Below are 24,053 nucleotides of genomic sequence, written 5' to 3'. Positions count from 1 at the left end.
ACAGTACTCAGTTGTGGCTTTGGTGTATACTGACCTCTGATACTTTGCTTGCCATAAGCATAGAATCATAGAATCAACCAGGTTGGAAGAGACCTCCAAGATCATCCAGTCCAACCTAGCACCCAGCCCTAGCCACTCAACCAGACCATGGCACTAAGTGCCTCAGCCAGGCTTTGCTTGAACACCTCCAGGGACGGTGCCTCCACCACCTCCCTGGGCAGCCCATTCCAATGCCAATCACTCTCTCTGCCAACAGCTTCCTCCTAATACCCAGCCTAGACCTCCCCCAGCACAACTTGAGACTGTGTCCCCTTGTTCTGTTGCTGGTTGTCTGGCAGAAGAGACCAACCCCCACCTGGCTTCAGGTAGTTGTAGACAGCAATGAGGTCCCCCCTGAGCCTCCTCTTCTCCAGGCTGCACACCCCCAGCTCCTTCAGCCTCTCCTCATAGGCTTTGTGTTCCAGGCTCCTCACCAGCTTTGTTGCCCTTATATAAGCATATTTCAGGTGAAGTATTTTAAAAGTCAAGCTGAACATGAATTGTTGTCCAGTTTAAGAGAGTTTTATGCCACCTGAGAGTCCCAAAGAAAAGATGAGGTGGTTTACTGTGGTTCTGAGTATCCTGGAGTATCCTTTATAGTGAGAAAGGATCTCTAATATCTCTTATTTATGGCACTGCTGAGTTGGATAGATTTAAATTTCCTCTACAGAAGTTATTTTGGTTTAGTATTGTAATTTCATTAAAAACACAGATGAGAGATGGAATGTGGTGATTCTTAGCATCTTGTGTGTCCACTGAAGGATTTTCTCACAACAAAAGAAATATCATTTTCTATCTCTCTATCTCCCACAAACTAATAATAACAATAATAAAAGCAGTTGTTAATAGCTGGAGGCAGTAGAGCTTTACAGACAAGAAAAATTAAAAGTGGGTTGTTGTTTTGTTTTTTGGGGTTTTTTTGACAGATGAATTTTCTTACTCCTTTTTCTGTTCTCTTCCCTGCCTCACTGGGATGGAGGGAGGGAGCCATGGGCTGTGTGGGTGCCTTCTTGCTAGTAAGGGCTAGTGCACCACAGCTTCAGACACAGCTTGGAATGTAGAGCAAATATCAACACAAAGCACCAGATAGAATAAGCAGCTGATACTTGATGGGTCCAGGCACTGGAATGTGTCCAGAGAAGGGCAGTCAAGATAGTTAGAGGCCTGGAATGCAAAGCCTATGAGGAGAGGCTGAGGGAGCTGGGGGTGTGCAGCCTGGAGAAGAGGAGGCTCAGGGGGGACCTCATTGCTGTCTACAACTACCTGAAGGGAGGCTGTAGCCAGGTGGGGGTTGGTCTCTTCTCCCAGACAACCAGCAACAGAACAAGGGGACACAGTCTCAAGTTGTGCTGGGGGAAGTCTAGGCTGGATGTTAGGAGGAAGTTGTTGTCAGAGAGAGTGATTGGCATTGGAATGGGCTGCCCAGGGAGGTGGTGGAGGCACCGTCCCTGGAGGTGTTCAAGAGGAGACTGGCTGAGGCACTTAGTGCCATGGTCTAGTTGAGTGGCTAGGGCTGGGTGCTAGGTTGGACTGGATGATCTTGGAGGTCTCTTCCAAACTGGTTGATTCTATGATTCTGTAACAGTGAGTAATTTCCTATACCTGGAATGTACATATTGAAGTGTCCATTAGTATGCAGTTAGTAAGGAGGAGGGATGAGGGAAAGGCTCAAATGGCAAAGACACTGTTAAATGACTATCAAAAATAGGAGCTCCTTTGAATTTTACTATGAAAAACAGTCAGTGCAGCTGAGCTGCAGCAGCAACTCTTACCCTTTTAGGCATTCAGCCCCAAGAAATGCCTGGGCTGTTGAATTGAACAAGTCTGGGATTTGCTTCCATCCCTTCAGGAGGGAGAAGCTAGCAGTCAGCTTGAATGGCATGAAGCTGCTTAAACTCTGACTTTCTTCCCTGACCCTGAAGTGGTAGGTAGTATCTAAAGTGCTGAAGTTGACAAGGGGAGATCTTTATCCTTGAAACAAAAGATAAATATTTAATCCATTATTATCTTTGCTCTATTATCTCAATTGACATTTCAAGAAAGATCTCAGGTGAAAACAGTTATAAAGCTAACTCAGCCTTTTAGCCACCAATGCTTTTGAACTTGCTATTTCAAATTAAAACATCAGGACACCCTCAGAATAGAGCAGATTTTCAGGCTCTGGGATAATCAAGGGTTGAATAGAACAGTTGGAGAGCTAAAATCATTGGGTGTCAGTAGAACAAAAGATGCACAGACTTGCATTAACCTAGAATGCTTTCTGGAATATGTGTAGCAGAAGGAACATGAGGGAGCCAAGTAGGATGCCTCTGTGCCAAGGACTGGATCTATTCCAACTTGTGTGTTGCTTGCTGGGTTTTTTTTTGGGGGGGAAACAGCCAGGGTATCGTTTTGCTGCCAGCAGAGCAGGAGTTGAAGCCTCTTTTGAAACTTCTGTGTGAGTTGTTTTCACGCAAACTCTCAGTCTTGGGCTGTGCTTCAGAGCAGTTGTGAGTGGGAAAAAAACCAGCATCTGAGATCAGGTGTCCTTTGATGTAAACTAGACACATAAAATATGTGGGGGATGTGCCATATTGTAGTCTTCTCCATGAGTTGATCATAGAATCAACCAGGTTGGAAGATCTTCAAACTTGGCTATTAAAGAGTACAAGGTGGGCACCTAGTATTGGAGGACAGATCTTTTTTCTTGCTTTGGAGAAGCCCTGTGATGCTAGGCTGAGGATGAGAAGCAGAAATAAAATGGTCCTAACTAGGAAAAGTATTTGTTCAAATGCAGAACTGCAATAAAATGTTGCACATTCCCCTCCAGTTATATATAGGATGTGGTTTCAGACCATGAAGAAAAATAACACCATGAAGACAAGTGCTCAAAACTGCTTATTGAATCATAGAATCAACCAGGTTGGAAGAGACCTCCAAGATCATCCAGTCCAACCTAGCACCCAGCCCTAGACACTCAACTAGACCATGGCACCAAGTGCCTCAGCCAGGTTTTTCTTGAACACCTCCAGGGACTGTGCCTCCACCACCTCCCTGGGCAGCCCATTCCAATGCCAATCACTCTCTCTGCCAACAACTTCCTCCTAACATCCATCCTAAACTTCTCCTGGCACAACTTATAGTTATAGGCTCGCATTTAAGTTACTTCACTTTATCTGCTAAGTGCCATGAAATTAACTTGTAGAAAGTGAATTCCCAAATTGCTCCTGTTCATGTCTATTCAGAAACAAAAGTCTGTAGAGAAGAAAAGCGGGCAGGAAAGTGGGGAAATTAGAGTGCCTGAAAAAAGAAAGTGCTGCCCCAAGTCAGCAGTCTGTCTTTGGCCTATTTGACAAGAATAATATTGATTCTGGTAAAACCCATTAATAAAACCTCAATTCAAAGTAGTAAAATCTGAAGGTTTATTGTCACACAGCTGGTAACAATCCTTCACAATTGCATGTGAAAGGAGAGCAGAGTTACTAAAGTGCTTGACTGGCAAAACTGTGTTCTTTGGTGGAGCCAAATCTATCAGGATTTTCTTTCCTTCCTTTCCCAATTAAATGATATTTAAAAAAAAAAAAGCTCTGGCTTGTTGCATCCTTGCAGCTGTGCTGAGGTAACTGAGCTACTGAGGTGCTTTGGGAGGTGAGGACAGAATAAACTCAGCTGTATCTGACTTCATAAAACTTGTTTGGTCTGATGTTAGTTTACCACATGCCACAGCAAGCTTTGTTGTTGGTGTAGTCTTGCCCATGGGCATGTTAATTATAGATATAAAGTATAGAATCATAGAATTAACCAGGTTGGAAGAGACCTCCAAGATCATCCAGTCCAACCTAGCACCCAGCCCTAGCCACTCAACTAGACCATGGCACTAAGTGCCTCAGCCAGGCTTTGCTTCAACACCTCCAGGGACGGTGACTCCACCACCTCCCTGGGCAGCCCATTCCAATGCCAATCACTCTCTCTGCCAACAACTTCCTCCTAACATCCAGTCTGTACCTCCCCTGGCAAAACTTGAGACTGTGTCCCCCCCTTGAGACTGGTTGCCTGGCAGAAGAGACCAATCCCACCTGGCTACAGCCTCCCTTCAGGTAGTTGTAGACAGCAATGAGGTCCCTCCTGAGCCTCCTCTTCTCCAGGCTGCACACCCCCAGCTCCCTCAGCCTGTCCTTATAGGGTTTGTGTTCCAGGCCCCTCACCAGCTTTGTTGCCCTTCTCTGGATACCTTCCAGCACCTCAACATCTCTCTTGAATTGAGGGAGCCAGAACTGGACACAGGACTCAAGGTGTGGCCTGACCAGTGCTGAGTACTAGTGTTGTAAGACCTCAGAGTCTCTCACTTCTAGAGTCTACTGAGACATTCTTCTTAAAATGTCATTTTCTTTCACAATGTGAAATTTCTTTTCAAAAAAGGCCAAATTAGTCTGCAAAACTGGAAGGGATGCTTAGCAGAATGGGGTTTTTTGCCCACTGCTCTGCCACTGGTGGGAGGGGTAATTTGAAGGATTGACAGTCTGTTTCGAGTTGAGCTCTGCATTTTCTGCACAGGAGCAATCTCCCACATTCTCTGCCTTTCAGGCAGATGTATGAATCTTTACAGCCCAGTGGGGTGGTTCAGAGATTCCCAGCTTTTCTGTGGTCAGTAGTCAGTCTTGTCTCCCTGCAGCCAAGTATTTGGTGGCAGGATCTATTTAAGAGGAAAACTGTGCAGTGAGATTTCTGTTACTCCAGACTGTGGGAGTTGCTGTGTTTCTCATCATGCTTACAACGGAGAAATCTTAATTCCTGTATTAGAAGGCTTTCTTAAATGCCCCAACATGTTCCCTTGGAGCTGTGGTGAGATGATGAATAGGGAACATATGGCAGGGTACTGTGTTTGGACAGGGACAACAAAAGGACAACAAAAGGACAACAAATGCTGCAGTGCAGAGGAGGAGGAAATATATTGTGGCAAAGAAAGTGGGGGAAATGGAGATAAACATGCCACTAGCTTAAGTCTTAATCTTCATGTGATGCAGCATCTGACCTGCTCAGCTCTCCAGGCATGCTGGCAGGCCTGACTCACAACACATGGTCGCCTCTGCAAGGGGCAGCTTGTTTCAGCAGTGGTGTTGCCAAGCCCAGTGCCAAGCCTGCTCACCTATGCATGCTCTGTGCTCCTCGTGGCTAGTGATTACCAGGTGCTCCAGCTGGCTCTGGCGTGCTTGCTGCATACCTGGCACTGTGCTGAGCTATCTGAGCTGCTTTGGGAGCTGGGGACAGAATAAAACACGCCTGTATCTGACTCTGTAGAATTCACTGGGTCTGATGTTAGTCTACCACACTGTCACAGCAAACTGTTCTGTCTTAGTATAGTCTGCCCAGCAGCGTATGCTGGCTAATGGCTTGTCGGTGCTTTCAGGCAAGAGAGAAAGCAGTGCTGCAAACTGAATTTGGGCTGAGACCCTTTGACCCTCTGAATTTGACCTGTCACTGTGACAATTTCCTTGGAGCTTTAGAAGGTGGTGGAAATAGTCCAAATTGGGGTGCTGGCTGAAACACCTGTCATTTTTTCTGCTGCATCATTGCATGTCGAGTCCAAACCAAGCTGCTGATTCTGAGCCCTGCCTTCTTGGAAATTCAGTTCCAACTTTTATTTTTACTCTTTGGAAGAATTTTTAACTTCAGAAGTTTCTCTACAAGCCTGTGGTTACCAGAGAATTGAGATTTGGGTTCCAACAGAACTACAGGTTCTGACTCATACTTTCTCCTGGGTCTCTGCTGCTGTTTTCCTTCTTGCTCTATTGCCTTCTAAGTTCACTTATGCAGGATTTAACTCTTCGTTTTATCCTGAGGCCTCACTATACAAAAAATGTTGGTTGTTTTAATGAAAGCTTTAGCTAGGCAGAGGGACAAGATACAGAAGTGAGTTACCCTGGCTTAACAAGCTTCCAGACATCAGCTGAACTGTGGTAATTAAATGCATTCTTAGCCTGGGGCAAACACAGGGCAAAATCCATGAACTTAGACTTTCAATGATAAATATTTTCTGCTAATGCAGTTTATTTTCTGACTTCCATGTTAAGAGCACCCATACAGCTAAGATGAACCAGGCAGTGTATAAGGTTAAACCCCTCTAATTCACTTTTGCCTCTGAGCTGCAAACTGGTAAGATGCTGCCACTGATGAAGACAGAAAGCCAGAGCCCCAAGCCTGCACACAAGGTTCATATACTCTCCCAGAGCTCTGCTCATGGCACTGCCAGGGCACAGAGCATATTGCTCAACTGAGGTCTAGAACTGGGGCTGTCAGTTATCATTAGCATCTGGCTATGTGTGCACTGTGAAACAGGGAGATCTACAGGACAGTTGTCTGCTCACTGGGATTTGGCATCTTACAGCCCTCTGGTTTGGCGGCTTCAGTGGTGCTCAGCAGCATATGGCAGCTCCATCTAGCATAGAAGCCTCGATGAAAACAATACTTTGTGGTGGCATGGACTTGACTGCTCTTCAAATAATTCCTGCTAACTGAATACAAAGATCAGCTTAGCATGTCTTTGAAAGAAGTTTCACAGCTGTCTTTGGCAGTTTGATTGTTTTGCTCTTTAAAATCCAGCCTTAACATATTATTTAATGCCATATTCCATCTCCTATTTCCCTTTGAGTCTTGTCTCCAGACTTAATCTGCCCAGACCTTCTACCCAGGTTTTAGTCATTTATGCTGCTCTCCAACTACACTCTCCTTGGTTTCTGTCTGTTGCACAGAGCACATTGCCCAGCAGAGCAAAATATTCAGCTTTTCAGCTCTGTGACATTCATGTACCCATACACCTGCAGGATAAAACACAGTGGAACTGGAAAGAGTTTATAACAGCCATTACTTTTGTAACTCTTTAAACTATTTCACACTTCATTTGGAAAGCTCCCCAGTGGTAGATGACTGTAGCAGGCTCGAAGAAAAACTGAAGGGCAGAGCTCTGCCAAAAACACTATTGGTGAATGACAGTTCTCATGTGGGCTTTTTTTTTTTCAGTTTAAGAAAGAAACTGTTTTACACAAACCCGAGAGAAAGTAGAACAAAGGTTTCTATGGTCTGTGCTCTGAAAGCTTTGAAAAATGTCCTTGAGTGCTGCTAGTTGGAGGAATAGAATTGCATGCAGGATTCAGAATTTGAGATTGCAGACATGATGGGCTCTGTGTCATCCATCACTCAAACTGCAGACTGCCTCTGCAGCTTTTCTGTGTATTGCATGTTTCTCCTGACTGAAATGTTTCTATGTCTGTCTGTAGAAAGTAGGATGAGGGAGGTTATTCTGCCCCTGTACTCAACACTGGGCAGGCCACACCTTGAGTCCTGTGTCCAGTTCTGAGCCACTCAATTCAAGAGAGATGTTGAAGTGCTGGAAGGTGTCCAGAGAAGGGCAACAAAGCTGGTGAGGGGCCTGGAACACAAACCCTATAAGGACAGGCTGAGGGAGCTGGGGGTGTGCAGCCTGGAGAAGAGGAGGCTCAGGGGGGACCTCATTGCTGTCTACAACTACCTGAAGGGAGGCTGTAGCCAGGTGGGAGTTGGTCTCTTCTGCCAGGCAACCAGTCTCAAGGGGGGGACACAGTCTCAAGCTGTGCCAGGGGAGGTCTAGGCTGGATGTTAGGAGGAAGTTGCTGTCAGAGAGAGTGATTGGCATTGGAATGGGCTGCCCAGGGAGGTGGTGGAGTCACCATCCCTGGAGGTGTTCAAGAAAAGCCTGGCTGAGGCACTTAGTGCCATGGTCTAGTTAAGTGGCTAGGGCTGGGTGCTAGGTTGGCCTGGATGATCTTGGAGGTCTCTTCTAACCTGGTTGATTTTATGATAATCAAATAGATCAGGTGACATAAAAAACTTTCTGTCCTCTAGTGCTGTGAAGCAGTGGGATGTCTGAGGTGCCCTGATAATTTTTGAGGGAGAAAATATGTATCTGTGCAGCTCACAATTCCAGACAGGTTTTTTTCCAATGACAAAGGGAAGGGAGTGTAAAAGGTACTTAATGATTTCCATGTATGAGCTTGAGAGATATATGGTATTAATATCTGAAGCAGCCAAGAAAGACTACTACAAAAATCTTGAAACTGATTAACTGTACAGCAACTTGTCAAAGGCAGTTTGGGATAAATTTTAAATGTTACTCTACTGAGTCAAAGAAAGAAAAATCTGACCAAAAAAAAAAAAAAAAAAAAAAAAAGAAATCAGTGATGGGGAATTGCATGCCATAAACAAGATGAGTTATCAAAACATCTTTTAAGTCACTGCTGGAGTTGTGCCACAAATGCTGGAGAAGCATTTCTGCCCTCATTTCCTGCCTCTGAGGGTCTGGAATTCAATGGAGAGGTGAAAAGCAGTCTAATAGGCAGCAGAGTATGCTGCTGGGAGCAGAAAAGATCATGTTAAATGGCACCAGTAAAGTTCACAGCTCTATCTTTACTAGTTTAATCTCATAAATTAATCCACATCCTCCTAGAATAAGTCTTCAAAGAGAAAGAGGTAATTGGATATAAATATCTGCCTTCTGAAACCTTGAATTACAGTGATACTGCAGCAGGCAGCTTTTTGCACTTTGATCTCTTTGCATGACTTTAATTTCCCATTTTTAGCCTTAGTCCCAGGCCTCATTCTCTTGTTCCTTTTTCACAGCCAAGTGTGCTCTCTGTGTCCTAGCTTGTCCACTATCTGCCCTCTGTAACACTTTCTCCTTTTGAGAGGCTCAGACTTCACCTTTTATTATTTGTTTTCTCTCTTCTCCTTAGATCTTCCCTACAACAAAATCAGATGAAGGGAGGCTGTAGCCAGGTGGGGTTGGGCTCTTCTCCCAGGCAACCAGCAACAGAACAAGGGGACACAGTCTCAAGTTGTGCTGGGGGAAGTCTAGGCTGGATGTTAGGAGGAAGTTGTTGGCAGAGACAGTGATTGGCATTGGAATGGGCTGCCCAGGGAGGTGGTGGTGGCACCGTCCCTGGAGGTGTTCAAGCAAAGCCTGGCTGAGGCACTTAGTGCCATGGTCTGGTTGAGTGGCTAGGGCTGGGTGCTAGGTTGGACTGGATGATCTTGGAGGTCTCTTCCAACCTGCTTGATTCTATGAAGTGTTTGTCCCTGTGAGTGCAGATAAACCCCTGCCAAACACTGCAGAGAGGTGTGAGCTTACATTGATACATGGAGCCAACTTGCTTGTAGTGCATTTCCAGTGAACCTGCACCCCCATGACTCTGCTTCTACTGAGTGGGAGCAGTGTAAACTGGTACTGACAAAATACAGTGTGGAGATAAAGCACTTTGTTTTTCTGCCAGTGGAACTGACATGTTTTCATCACTCTTTTGATCACCTTGCATCTCCTATACACCCTGAACCCTGTCCTGCTTCTTTGCTGTCACATTAAATTGATTGTTCCTTGAGACAGCAACTGCATTTTGAATTAAGTCTAGCAAAACAGAGCCTTTGTCCTGATTCAGTGAGTTGCACCTTAGGCAAGACAGCAAGATATATGTGCCCAAGGAATTCCTCATGTCTGATGCATAAGGCTGACAAGAAAACTGAGGCTCAGGATGAGAGCCAGTGACCTAGGTCTATTACAAACAGCATGATTTTTCATGTTCATTGGACAAATGTTGTGGTAGGGCTGATAGGCCAAAAATGGGCTCACCCGTGCCCTGGCTTGCCCAGGCATGTTTTTCTGCTCTTCCCCCTTCTGCTGTGGGGAGAAGAAACCGCAGGAGAGAGGACAAAGAACCTGGAGCCACTGAGGCTAAGGACTCTGGCTTGCCCAGTTATGTTCCCCTGCTCCCCCTCCCTCTGTGCTGGGGGAAACAAGTGCAGGAAAGGAGAACAAAAGCCCTGGCCTCACCTAATCTGGTCAAGCTTGGTAAAATGCCTTTCTGATTGGCTAATCTATGTCCAAAGGCCCATTAGTCTCAGGCTGGTATCGATAAAAAGGGATGAGCAGGTAGCACAGAGTGCTGCTGCTGCCTCATTGCATCCTGAAACTGCCTGGGAACTGCACTGCCCTGAGTTTAGCAGGAACAGACTCTAAATGCCTGCACGCAACCAGCCTGCACAGCCAGCCTGACTTTGTGCCAAGACTGCACACCACATTGCATCCTGCCTGCTCCTCTGCAAGGCTTCTGCTGAGTCAGAAATCAAGAGGAAGCAGGTCAGAGGCTATGCTATAGACTCCCAGCTTCCTGAGAAAAGAGCCTGGGAAACTCCAAAGCCTCTAACGGCGTTGAGATCGCTGACAGCAGCCCCTCCATATGCTTTGGGCACTGTCTTGTATTTTGTGAGTAAATACTTAAAGCCTCTTCTGATTCACCAATTGCCTTCTGCCATAAGCAGAAAGGAGCTTCTTGTGTCCTCTAGTGGATAAGCAGTATAATTAACTGCCAGAATCTTCTCTTCCAGTATAATGTTTGGTTTTACCACTTTAAGAAAATAAGTGCTATAGTTATGCCTCTTCCCTGCATGTATAAATTTCCAAACCATGTGTTTTGAACCTTGTGAATAAGTTTTCTGTTACGTTTTAGTGCTTATAAACACTTTTCATAGTTATTAACAACCTTTGCCTGGATCTCAAAATTAAGTCAGGTTATGAATTTTGCATAGTCCATCACAACAACTCTTAGCCAGACTGCTAAAATCCACAAGGAGCTTGGTGCCCTTGAGGTATGGGGTGGAGACAGCCATCACTCTTACTAGTAGGCAGTGGTCATACTCTGTGCTTGAGAAAGCTGTGGTAGAATCATAGAATCAAGCAGGTTGGAAGAGACCTCCAAGATCATCCAGTCCAACCTAGCACCCAGCCCTAGCCACTCAACTAGACCATGGCACTAAGTGGTAGTTGTCTACCACATAGAAGATTTCCATTCAAGGAACTGGTTTGGTTTGAGATTTCAGGTCAGCAGTCTAGACTGAGACATGCACAAGACGAGTCAAATCTAAAAGTTTCTGAAGATGCTATCCTTGGTGTTTTTCAGCTGATTCCAAACATAACAATTATTTCTAGAGTATTTACCAAGAGTTCCAGAATGCCAGTCTTGGTGCCATGGTCTAGCCTTGAGCTCTGTGGTAAAGGGTTGGACTTGATGATCTGTGAGGTCTCTTCCAATCCTAATAATACTGTGATATGAGGTAATTTACTGTAGCAGCATAAAACTCACCTTGCTGATGAAGGAACTTTTCTTCTAGTTCTGGTTTTCTGTAGAAAAAAGGAAAAAAAAATGTTTTCTTTCATTTTAGTGTTGGGCCATATGTCTTGATAACTCCAGATGAAACAAGTTGCAGCAAAGTAAGTTGAATTGTCAATATAGTAATACAATCTTTCTACTTGAGTAAGTTTAGAGTTTTGTGCACTTCATGGAACACAAAGCCTATGAGGAGAGGCTGAGGGAGCTGGGGGTGTTTAGCCTGGAGAAGAGGAGGCTCAGGGGGGACCTCATTGCTGTCTACAACTACCTGAAGGGAGGCTGTAGCCAGGTGGGGGTTGGTCTCTTCTGCCAGGCAACCAGCAACAGAACAAGGGGACACAGTCTCAAGTTGTGCCAGGGGAGGTCTAGGCTGGATGTTAGGAGGAAGTTGTTGTCAGAGAGAGTAATTGGCATTGGAATGGGCTGCCCAGGGAGGTGGTGGAGTCACCATCCCTGGAGGTGTTCAAGAGGAGACTGGCTGAGGCACTTAGTGCCATGGTCTAGTTGAGTGGCTAGGGCTGGGTGCTGGTTTGGACTGGATGATCTTGGAGGTCTCTTCCAACCTGGTTGATTCTATGAGTCTAAGAAAGAGAATGTGTGATGGTTTGGGGGTTACCCCACCCCCCCACACTTTTGTATTTGCCCCAGCTAACTCAGACGGACCCTGGGAATATAGATGAAGCAATTTATTTACAGCTAGCAGAATTTACAAGCAGCTATTTACAATATATACAGTTATATACAATTATATACAGAAATATACAAAGGATAAACAATACAAAAGCACAACTCCCCTCCCAGAAACCTAAGTCCCCAGGAGGGGCTCTCAAACCACCCCAACACCTCCCCCCGGCCCCTCTCAACCTTACCCCAGTTCTCAGGAAGAAAAGAGGTGCAGCCAAGAGGTTAGGGAGCAGGGTTAGTAGGAGCAGGGTTAATGAGATGTGACCAGGTCTAAGGCAAAAGCAAGAGTGAGAAACAAAATGGAGAATGTTTTCTTCTTCTTCCCAGAGTTCTCAGCGTGACTGTGAGAGAAGTAGACACAATTGTTTTTCATTTCACTGCCCGTTATCTAGTTCTGTTACCAAAACATTCTAGCTTGCTTCAAACTAGCACAATCCACCCCTTGTCTACTTCGCTCAGAGTATCGCTGAGAATTATCCAATCTAATCTAAACTAATATTTACACTAAAACAATATATACAAGTTCAGTTCACACTTCAATCAGATGTAGGTGATTCAAAAGCTCAGAACAGGGACTCCCAGGTGATGTTGGGTTCGTGCTCACGTACTGTAGATTCTATCGTAGATTCTCTCAGTGTTGGGCGCCGATGTTACCTAGAACAGAAAACTCTTAACAACTTGAATTTAAACTCTCTCAGCTAAAGTTAAATTTCTCTGTGGAATACACTGGATTTCACCATTCTCCTGCATTACCCAGTATGTATGACCAGGACCTTCAGCAGAAACCACCCCTCGGACAGGTTTCCCTTCACCCGAAGGAGAAAATACCCAAACAGTTTTCCCTAACAGATTCTTTTCACGTACAACAGGAACTTTATCACCGTCTACTGTTTGGACCAAATCTGATTGTGCAGGTCCTGCTCTGTTTACTGAACCTCTACTATTTACCAACCAGGTAGCTTGTGCTAAATGTTTGTCCCAGTTTTTCAGAGTTCCACCCCCCATGGCTTTTAGGGTGGTTTTCAGCAAACCATTGTAGCGCTCAATCTTCCCTGAAGCTGGTGCATAGTAGGGTATGTGATAAATCCATTCAATACCATGCTCTTTGGCCCAGTTTTTCACAAGATTGTTCTTGAAATGAGTACCATTGTCTGACTCGATTCTCTCTGGAGTTCCATGTCTCCACAAGATCTGTCTCTCCAAACCAACAATGGTGTTACGTGCAGTAGCATGTGGAACTGGATAGGTTTCCAACCATCCAGTGCTGGCTTCTACCATCGTTAGCACATACTGCTTGCCAGAACGAGATCGAGGTAAAGTGATGTAGTCAATCTGCCAGGCTTCACCATACTTGTACTTTGACCATCTCTCACCATACCATAAGGGCTTGACTCGCTTAGCCTGCTTAATAGCAGCACAAATGTCACAGTCATAGATGACTTGGGTGATAGCGTCCATGGACAAGTCAATTGACCTATCACGAGCCCATCGGTATGTTCCATCTCTGCCTTGATGTCCAGATGAGTCATGGGCCCACCGAGCTAAAAACAACTCACCTCGATGTTTCCAATCAAGGTCAATGTCAAGTTCAGAGTTGGTATCAGCTTGAGCAATCTTAGCAGCTTGATCTGCCTTCTGATTGTGGTGATGTTCCTCATTGGCTCTGCTCTTAGGCATGTGTGCGTCTACGTGCCGCACCTTCACTGGAGTTTTCTCCAGCCGTGCATCAATGTCCTGCCATAGATCAGCACACCAAATAGGCTTTCCTTTCCTCTGCCAACCATTCTTCTTCCAGTCCTTCAGCCAACCCCATAGAGCATTGGCTACCATCCACGAGTCGGTGTAGAGGTAAAGGATAGGCCAATTCTCACGTTCAGCCACATCAAGAGCAAGTTGAACAGCTTTTACCTCAGCGAACTGACTGGATTCTCCTTCGCCATCTTTCGTTTCGGTAACTCTCCTGGTTGGACTCCAGACTGCTGACTTCCATCTTCGCTTGTTCCCAACAAGACGACAGGAACCGTCTGTGAACAAAGCATAGTTCTTTTCCTCATCAGAGAGATCACCATAGGGAGGAGCTTCCTCAGCACGAGTTATTTTCTCCTCTGGAGGTTTGGAACAGTCTGTGCCTTCCGGCCAGTTGGTGATCACCTCCACCAGACCAGGTCGGTCAAGATTACCCATTCGCGCTCGTTGGGTTATCAAAGCCATCCATTTAGACCAGGTTGCATCTGTGGCATGATGTGGTGATGAACCTTTGCCCTTGAACATCCAGTTAAGAACTGGCAGTCTAGGAGCTAAAAGCAATTGTGACTCAGTTCCAATCACTTCAGAAGCTGCTTTCACTCCCTCATAGGCTGCTAGAATCTCTTTCTCAGTTGCAGTGTAATTTATCTCTGAACCTCTGTAACAACGTCCCCAGAAACCAAGTGGACGACCACGTGTCTCATTTGGAGCTCTCTGCCAAAGACTCCAAGTTGGACCATTGTCACTGGCAGCCGTGTACAGAATGTTTTTGATGTCCGGACCAGATCTCACAGGTCCCAGGCCCACTGCATGGACTACTTCTCGTTTAATTTGATCAAAGGCTGCTTGTTGTTCAGGTCCCCACTCGAAATTGTTTCTCTTACGAGTCACATCATGCAGAGGTTTGACAATCTGACTGAAACCAGGAATGTGTAGTCTCCAAAATCCCACCACACCAAGAAAAGAAAGTGTGTCCTTCTTACTGGTGGGAACTGCCATGGTAGAGACTTTGTTAATCACATCCTGAGGAATGTAACGGCGACCATCCTGCCACCGCACTCCCAGAAACTGAATTTCTTTGGCAGGTCCTTTGACCTTGTCTCTCTTAATGGCAAAACCTGCTTGCAACAGAATGTCAATGATTTTGTTACCTTTCTTGAAGACTTCCTCAGCAGTTTGGCCCCACACAATGATGTCGTCGATGTACTGGATGTGCTCTGGAGCTTTACCTTTCTCCAGTGCATTGTGGATGACTGAGTGACAGATGGTTGAGCTGTGTTTCCACCCCTGAGGCAAACGATTGAACTGGTACTGGATTCCTCTCCAGGTGAATGCAAACTGAGGCCTGCACTCCTTTGCTATGGGAATAGAGAAGAAAGCATTAGCAATGTCTATTGTTGCATACCATTTAGCCTCCTTCGATTCCAGCTCGTACTGGAGTTCCAGCATGTCCGGCACAGCTGCACTCATGGGTGGCGTCACCTCGTTGAGGGCACGAAAGTCAACTGTCAGTCTCCAGTCGCCCGTAGGTTTGCGCACAGGCCAGATGGGACTGTTGAAAGGTGAATGAGCTTTCTCGATGACAGCCTGACTCTCCAGTTGACGAATCAGCTGATGAATGGGCAACAAAGAGTCACGGTTAGTTCTGTACTGCCTATGATGAACAGTTTGAGTTGCAATTGGCACTTCCAGGTCCTCTATGTCATGATGTCCCACAACTGCAGATTCATCAGAAAGTTCAGGTCTAACAGACAATTTCAATTTATCATCCTCAATCTCTACAGATGCTATTCCAAAAGCCCATTTATGACCCTTAGGATCTTTGAAACAACCTTGTCTCAAAAAGTCAATTCCCAAAATGCAAGGCGCATCAGGACCAGTTACAATAGTATGTGTCTTCCACTCTTTACCAGTTAAACTGATCTCAGCTTGTATCTTAGTTAACTCTTGAGATCCACCAGTGATTCCAAAGATAGAAATGGACTCTGTCCCTTTGCAATTAGATGGCAATAAAGTACACTGAGCACCTGTGTCAACTAAAGCCCTGTATTTCCGAACTCTTGAACTGCCAGGCCACCTAATGAATACATTCCAATAGATTCGGTTCTCTCCACTATCCCTTTCCTCCTCCTGGCTGGAGGCAGGGCACCCCTAATGCTGAACATGGCATATGGGGTGTACACAATGATTGGTGTTATTGTGAGAGGAACTGCAACTGTTGGAACAATTGCAGCTGCTCTCGGGAGCTGAAGAAGTGACAGCTACTTTCCTGGCATTGCTGCCTCTGTTTCTGCCACTCTGCAGATCCCTGACCCTCTTTGAAAGAGCTGAAGTAGGTTTACCATCCCATTTGTTCATGTTCTCCCCGTATGTGTCACGCAGAAGTATCCACAGTGACGCACGTGATTGCTGCTGTCTGGGTGGAATTTGTCTCCTCCTGGGCTGGAATTGCCTTGCAGGAGGTGGGCGTCTGTTCCTGATGGCAGAAACATGCACCCATTCAGATGATGCAGGAATGGTATCCTTTACCAGATTTTTGAGATCCTCCTTCAGTTCTTTCATAGTATCTTTAATCTCTGTAGTCATAGTTTTTATGGCACAGATTATACCAGAATGTGACAAACTGTCCTCAATCTGCCTGAGCTGATCAGTGAATTCACCAACAGTGAAAGATCTTCCATTATCACTCCTTGCTAGAAACTTACTGGCCAAGATGTTAGCATAGGATGAAGGAGCAAGCTTAATCAGCTTCTTCATGAGACCTGTTCCCAAAGGAATATCGTCAGGCTCATGAGTGCCATGATCTCCATAAAGCACTTCCTTCACAGCAAACTCCTTCAGAAGCTTAATTCCCTGCTCAATGGTGTTCCACTTCTTGGCAGCCCATGGCAAATCATCTCGGGAAGGATATCTCATAGCCACAGCCAACAGAAGGCGTGTCCACAAGCTAACCCTACCAAGAGGACTTGCTAGGTGTTTGTCCACTCCACTCTCCTTAGTGAGTGGTCCCAGCTGCTTGGCAGACTTGTCTCCTACCTGCAGAGCATTAGCACCAATGCCACGGCATCTCACTAACCAGCTTAAGATTGGCTCACCTGATTCCCTTGTGTATTCCTTCCTAACTTCCCTGACCTCTCTGAGTGGATCCTTTGAGCCTTGGATGTCATCTTCCTCCTCCTCTTCCTGTTGTTCTGGTGGTGCCGAGCCTAACAGAACCTTCCTCATAGCATTCCTAAACTCATGGGAACCATCCTCTCTCCTGGCAGCTAACCTCCCAGTGCTCCTGTCACTTGAGTATTGTTGTCTCAGCACATCTACAAGGTCTCGCAGACTAACTGCTCTCTTCCTCCTCTTCTTGCTGATCACCAGAGGTCCCCTGTCTTACATCCTCCTGCGAACCACTCTTTGTTTTAGCTTTTGCCTTAGCAGGTGCTAGAAGGGCCTGAGCAGCAACAGACTTGGATGTGTCTGCTGGAGGATTTGAATCTTTAGGAGTCTGACTTGGAGGGTTTGAATCCTTAGGGGTCTGACCTGGAGCATTTGAATTATTGGAGGTCTGACTTGGAGCATTTGTATCCTTAGGGGTCTGAACTGGAGCTTGTGAGTTCAAATCTGCCTTGCTTTTAACAGGAGGATTTTGGTTCTGGTCTGCTGGCTTGGGGTTTGAATTGGCTGAGCTGGTGTTATTAGGATTTGGACTGACTGGGCTAGCATTACTAGCACTAGTAGTATTATTATTAGTGGGATTGTTTGCCTGTCCTCCTGGGATGCCTGCCAACCCTGAGGTGTTTTGATTGTTGCTAGGAACATTCTGATTTTGGGTACCTGCCTGTGCTCCTGAGGCTCCTACCGAACTCTGTGGATTGTTGTTGTTTTTGTTATCAGTGTTTATGTTAGTGGTGGGAACACTGGCTGTGTTCCCAGAACCTATAGAGGAGGGTGGAGAGGCTGGCAAGGGGGAAGCCGATGACTGTGTTCCCTTGTTTTGCTGTGAAAGAGACTGCTTCTGAGACACAGAATTTTTCCTAGCTCTTACAGAAGCTGATTTTGAATTTTTCACCAATAATGCCAAAATTAATATGAATATTAAAATCATGAGGCAAATATTAAAAACTGTGAGAAGAAAAACAGTCTTACAAGAGCATGTACCTATGCAAACAGTTGGAATTCCTGTCTTAGGCTGAATAACTCTCATTAGAGCCATATTTAAAGCAGAATTTCCATTGATTGTCACATTATTGACCAGAGCTCCTGTAATATCCTTGGTAATATTCTCAGAGATATTAAAACCAGCATAACCAAGAATAAAATCACCCCAGCTCCAGAACATATCTGAAAGCTTAACTTTAGCCTTCTTAAAAACTACATGAAGCAAGAAATAACCAATTTGATCTTTGATCCAGTTGTACACAAAAAACCAGAAAACAGGCCACACAGCAATCCCCACCAAGTACAATAGCTGCTTGATTAGCTTCATCTTAATTCCCAGAGCTAATTTCCACTCACTGAAATATCTAGCCCCACGTTGGGAAAGCCAATTAAAAAATGTGATGGTTTGGGGGTTACCCCACCCCCCCACACTTTTGTATTTGCCCCAGCTAACTCAGACGGACCCTGGGAATATAGATGAAGCAATTTATTTACAGCTAGCAGAATTTACAAGCAGCTATTTACAATATATACAGTTATATACAATTATATACAGAAATATACAAAGGATAAACAATACAAAAGCACAACTCCCCTCCCAGAAACCTAAGTCCCCAGGAGGGGCTCTCAAACCACCCCAACACCTCCCCCCGGCCCCTCTCAACCTTACCCCAGTTCTCAGGAAGAAAAGAGGTGCAGCCAAGAGGTTAGGGAGCAGGGTTAGTAGGAGCAGGGTTAATGAGATGTGACCAGGTCTAAGGCAAAAGCAAGAGTGAGAAACAAAATGGAGAATGTTTTCTTCTTCTTCCCAGAGTTCTCAGCGTGACTGTGAGAGAAGTAGACACAATTGTTTTTCATTTCACTGCCCGTTATCTAGTTCTGTTACCAAAACATTCTAGCTTGCTTCAAACTAGCACAGAATGGCACTGAACTAATATTCTGGTAGAAGAAATAAAAGCAGATCATCTTAGCACAGATTCTGATCCTAATAGCAAAGGTGCTATTCCTCTAAAAAAAGATCTGTTTTCACTTAGTGCCACCAGCATCCAAGGTCTGAAGCATGTCAAGTAGTTCTGCCTCTTCACAGGTCCTCTTTCCATAGGTTTTGTGGACCTTGGTATTGAAAGGAATTGTTGGGATGTTTCCTCTGTCAGTCAATTTGAGGCAGCTATTTAATCAGTCATCCATCCTAGAGCATATGACTGGTGCCCCTTGCTCTGTTGACTGAACTTCCACTAACTACTACACTAGGAAATTGCCACCTACCTCATGTGTGGAGTCATGTGTTGAAGGACCTTGATTTGAAGCTGAATCATGCGTTCCCTCTGGTTTTTATTTAGGGAGCATGTGGTTGAGAGGGAAAATTACTTATTCCTTGTTTTGCTGCTGAGGACTGTTACACCACAAGCATTTCCCTCCATGTAGCAATAACATCTTAACTACTGCTGCTTTACCTGCATAAGTACATACTGTGGCATTAACCTGCAGGTTCCCAGGGGTTAAAAAACAGTCCATTAGCAGTTCCTTAGCTGGTTTGTGTTTTGGTTTTGGGGGTTGGGGCCTCACTATAGAGCCTCAAGTCAAGCAAAATGTTTGTGTTGTTACTTGATCATTGTAGGGACTGCATAACCTTCCGGGAGGTGTCTGCAACCCTTAAGATAAAATTTGTCTGCTCCTGGATGGGTCTTCAGGGTCACATACAATTAGCAATACTGCCTGCTTTTTAGTTTGGCTCTAACTTCCATGTTTGTTTCTTCTTTTGCCTGCTCAGTTGCTAAGAAAGAGCTAGATGACCTGGAGCAGTGGAAGAAAAAACACAAGCCAGGGCCAGTTAAATTGGTTCCACAGAGACTGGGTAAGACATTGGGCACTTTTTCCTTCTCACATGCTACTCATTAAAGTGATTTGGTGTCAATAAGGGCTGACATAAGCCTACTGTATGTGTTCTATGCGTGCTGATGGCCATGGCAGCAAAGATGTTTCTGGAACAAAACAGCACAGATTTTTCACTCAAGAAAGCTGCCAAGATCAGAGCACAAAATCTTCACTAACCTTTGGAGAAAAGAGGTGGATTATCTCTCCTCCTGGTGATGTTGTCTGTGGAAAATGTCTGAGGGGGCACTCACCTAGCTTAGCATGAAGGTGGATGGCATGTGTCAGAGACCCTCGGATGCCCAGAAGAAATCTTCTCTCTGTTAGAGGCTTTTCTGACTGCCAGCTCTTGAAGAGGCAAAAGTGATCCCTGCAGCTTCAGGCATTTGCAGGATGAATGTGCACGAGGCTCTGCATTACCAGTTTTGTAAAGGTAGCAACAGAGACAGATAAATGAAAATCAGGAGGAAAAGCTGCAGGAACTTAAGCCCCCCTGAACTGATACAGAATCACACAGATACATTCAGGTTGGAAAAGACCCTCAGGATCACCAAGTCCAAACAATAACCCTACTCTGCAAGCTGCATCCTAAACCGTATCCCCAAGCACCACGTCCAAACAGCTTTTAAACACATCCAGGGTTGGTGACACAACCACCTGTGAAAAAAAATGTCCTAGTGTCCAGTCTAAACCTACCCAGTTGCAGCTTGAGGCCATTCCCTCTTGTTCTATCACTATTCACTGTGAAAAGAGATCAGCACCAACCTCTCCACAACGTCCTTTCAGGTAGCTGTAGACAGCAATAAGATCTCCCCTCAGCATCCTCTTCTCCAGGCTAACCAATCCCAGCTCCCTCAGCCTCTCCTCGTAGGGCTGTGCTCAAGGCCTCTCCCCAGCCTCGTTGCCCTTCTCTGGACATGCTCAAGCATCTCAATGTCCCTCCTAAACTGGGGGGCCCAGAACTGAACACAGCACTCAAGGTGTGGTCTAACCAGTGCAGAGTACAGGGGCAGAATGACCTCCCTGCTCCTGCTGACCACACCATTCCTGATGCAGGCCAGGATGCCACTGGCTCTCTTGGCCACCTGGGCACACTGCTGGCTCATGTTCAGGTGGGTATCAATCAGTACCCCCAGATCCCTCTCTGTCTGGCTGCTCTCCAGCCACTCTGACCCCAGCCTGTATCTCTGCATGGGGTTGTTGTGGCCAAAGTGCAGCACCAGCACTTGGAGCTACTGAACACCATCCCCTTGGACTCTGCCCAACTGTCCAGGTGGTCAAGGTCCTGCTGCAGAGCCCTTCTGCCCTCCAACCCAGCCACATCTGCCCCCAGCTTGGTGTCATCTGCAAACTTGCTGATGGCTGACTCCATGCCCTCATCCAGATCATCTATGAAGATGTTAAAGAGATAATGAGACTTGCTGACAAGACAAAACTTGAAAGCATCATCTATAGAGAACATGACGGGGATACTACACAGCAGAACTGGGATGACCTTGAGGATCTCACACTAACACAAATGGGACAGAATTCATTCTGACAAAGTGAATTATTATAATGATACTTTCATTGGTTTTGTGAATCTAGAGCTGCCCTTTCTTCCCTTGGCTGTCATAGGAGAATTTAGGGTACATAGTGCAGGATATTGTTTGCCTTGACCTGGGAATTAAGTTCATTTTTTGCCATGTTGCACAAGATAGGTTTGGGGTAACTGCATATAAAAATAGATACCAGCAGAGAGATGGAGGAATTGAACTGACTTCAACACAGGTTTGGTTTCGTGGTCACCGTAATACAGGTGATATATGACACAACAGCTTTGTTTTGCTCTGCAGCCTGGTTCCCAGTCATTGTTTAGCCTGGAGAAGAGGAGGCTCAGGGGGGACCTCATTGCTGACTGCATCTTCCTGAAGGGAGGCTGTAGCCAGGTTGGTCTCTTCTGCCAGGCAACCAGCAACAGAACAAGGGGACACAGTCTCAAGTTGTGCTGGGGAAAGTCCAGGCTGGATGTTAGGAGGAAGTTGTTGGCAGAGAGAGTGATTGGCATTGGAATGGGCTGCCTAGGGAGATGGTGAAGTCACCATCCCTGGAGGTGTTCAAGCAAAGCCTGGCTGAGGCACTTAGTGCCATGGTCTAGTTGAGTGTCTAGGTCTGGGTGCTAGGTTGGCCTGGATGATCTTGGAGGTCTCTTCCAACCTGGTTGATTCTATGAGTCTATGATTCTGTGAAACAGTTCTCAGTGAAATGATCACATCCTGTAGGACATATTTGCTGGTGGAGTGTATGATGCAGTGGATGCTGTGTAAATAACAAGCTAGTGCTTGTGATGGATAGATAAAATGATCAAAAAGGTCTCCTGTCCTCTGTGATGTCAGACAGGTACTGTGATTATGAAAAATATCCTGTATATGTAGGCATCCAATGTGTTACATTGCTGAAATGACTGACATTTGAACTTAAAATGCTCATGCAAAATGCAATTTCTCTGCCTTCTTTTTTTCTTTTTAAGGTGGAAAGGAATCAGAGGCTTAAGCAAGGCAAAATCAGCAAATGATGCTCTTGCAATGTAAATACCAACAAAAGGTCAGGAAGAATTATTTTTTGCTGCTTATTTTAAGAGAGTGAAAAAAAAAAAGAGCTTTTCATGAGGTGTTTGGCTCAGGCTGGGTGCTAGGTTGGACTGGATGATCTTGGAGGTCTCTTCCAACCTGCTTGATTCTATGTTATAAAACAAGCTCAAAACTGCTTGACAAGAGAAAGTGATGAAACCTGAAAGAAGCAGCAGAAAAGGAGAAACAAATGTTCTGCAGCGAAGAAAACAGAAACCTCTCTATAAATATGTGGCAACCCATACCTAAAATGATAACCAGTGCAGCTGTAATGCCACTTATATGCCTTGCTGTATTTTCCAGTACACTGCCTACACTTCGACTGATTGATCAATCTACCACCCCATCAAGTGCTTAGGTAGAAATGTTATTCCTGTTATAAAAGGTTTAAATGCTTGTAAGTTACCAATCAGCTGTGTAATTCCTTGCATGGATGCCCATTTATCAGTCCTAGATTTCTCAGTTTTCATAAAGCCAATATTGGAGTAGCTGGTGCAGAGCCTGTTTTATTCAGTGCCTCATTCTGGAAACTTTCTTGAAACACACTTTAGATAAGAAAGATGTTCAGTACAGCAGTCAGGTTCAGTTACCTCTTGTGTCCTTTCTATGCATACTTATGTCAATAATTTTCTATGTCTGTGTCATAGAATCAACCAGGTTGGAAAAGACCTCCAAGATCATCCAGTCCAACCTAGCACCCAGCCCTAGCCACTCAACCAGACCATGGCACTAAGTGCCTCAGCCAGGCTTTGCTTGAACACCTCCAGGGATGGTGACTCCACCACCTCCCTGGGCAGCCCATTCCAATGCCAATCACTCTCTCTGCCAACAACTTCCTCCTAACATCCAGCCTAGACCTACCCCAGCACAACTTGAAACTGTGTCCCTTTGTTCTATTTCTGGTTGTCTGGGAGAGAAGACCAACCTCACCTGGCTACAGCCTCCCATCAGGTAGTTGTAGATAGCAATGAGGTCCCCCCTGAGCCTTCTCTTCTCCAGGCTAAACACCCCCAGCTCCCTCAGCCTCTCCTCATAGGCTTTGTGTTCCAGGCCCCTCACCAGCTTTGTTGCCCTTCTCTGGACACCTTCCAGCACCTCAACATCTTTCTTGAATTGAGGAGCCCACAACTGGACACAGCACTCAAGGTGTGGCCTGAGCAGTGCTGAGTCCAGGGGCAGAATAACCTCCCTTGTCCTACTGGCCACACTGCTCCTGATGCAGGCCAGGATGCCATTGGCTCTCTTGGCCACCTGGGCACACTGCTGCCTCATCTTCAGCCTACTATCCACCAGCACCCCCAGGTCCCTTTCCTCCTGGCTATCATCCAGCACAAGACAGAAGAATACATAAAAGCAAAAAAGGCAGCTGAAGAAGCTGAAATCTTGAAAAGGAAAGAATTCAGAGAGAAAAGGTAAACATGGTTACTGCAGACTTGGAGCCATTTAACACAGTTCATGTCTTAATATGTGATTTGGCTGAACTACTTGGAATAGGCAGATTAAACTGATAAGCTCAGATTGCATCAAGGATTTTGGACGTTCAGTTCTCCTTCTTTTTGCAACTGACCTGCTTTTGTTTGGTGCTTCAGCATTCCTTTGACTCCTCAGAAGCCTTTCAGTTTCATCCACCCTGAAAAGTTAGCAGAAAGGGAGAACAGGGTCAGGATTAATGTTGTGTGTACAGGTTATAGTTCAATTTGGCATGAGCTTTCTCTATAAAATCAGATTGTGGCATATGGCACCTTGTAGAAATCCATAACTGCCTGCTGCACACATGGGAAGG

At 45.5% G+C, this 24,053-nt stretch overlaps 1 protein-coding gene across 1 annotated transcript in view; it reads left to right on the top strand.

Annotated features, from left to right (window-relative positions):
• Nucleotides 1–11,149: 11,149 nt before the first annotated feature.
• Nucleotides 11,150–24,053, top strand: part of EPSTI1 (epithelial stromal interaction 1) — a 43,364-nt gene continuing 30,460 nt past the window's right edge. The window contains 7 exon segments of the mRNA XM_064168108.1: nucleotides 11,150–11,154; nucleotides 11,263–11,300; nucleotides 12,092–12,115; nucleotides 19,561–19,644; nucleotides 22,171–22,244; nucleotides 23,600–23,663; nucleotides 23,666–23,682. Of these exon segments, the coding sequence (XP_064024178.1) occupies nucleotides 11,150–11,154; nucleotides 11,263–11,300; nucleotides 12,092–12,115; nucleotides 19,561–19,644; nucleotides 22,171–22,244; nucleotides 23,600–23,663; nucleotides 23,666–23,682 (306 nt within the window).

Source organism: Pogoniulus pusillus, chromosome 3 (genome assembly GCF_015220805.1).
Source record: "Pogoniulus pusillus isolate bPogPus1 chromosome 3, bPogPus1.pri, whole genome shotgun sequence".
In the NCBI taxonomy this organism is placed as follows: Eukaryota; Metazoa; Chordata; class Aves; order Piciformes; family Lybiidae; genus Pogoniulus; species Pogoniulus pusillus.
This window is presented reverse-complemented; position numbering and strand designations above follow the sequence as displayed.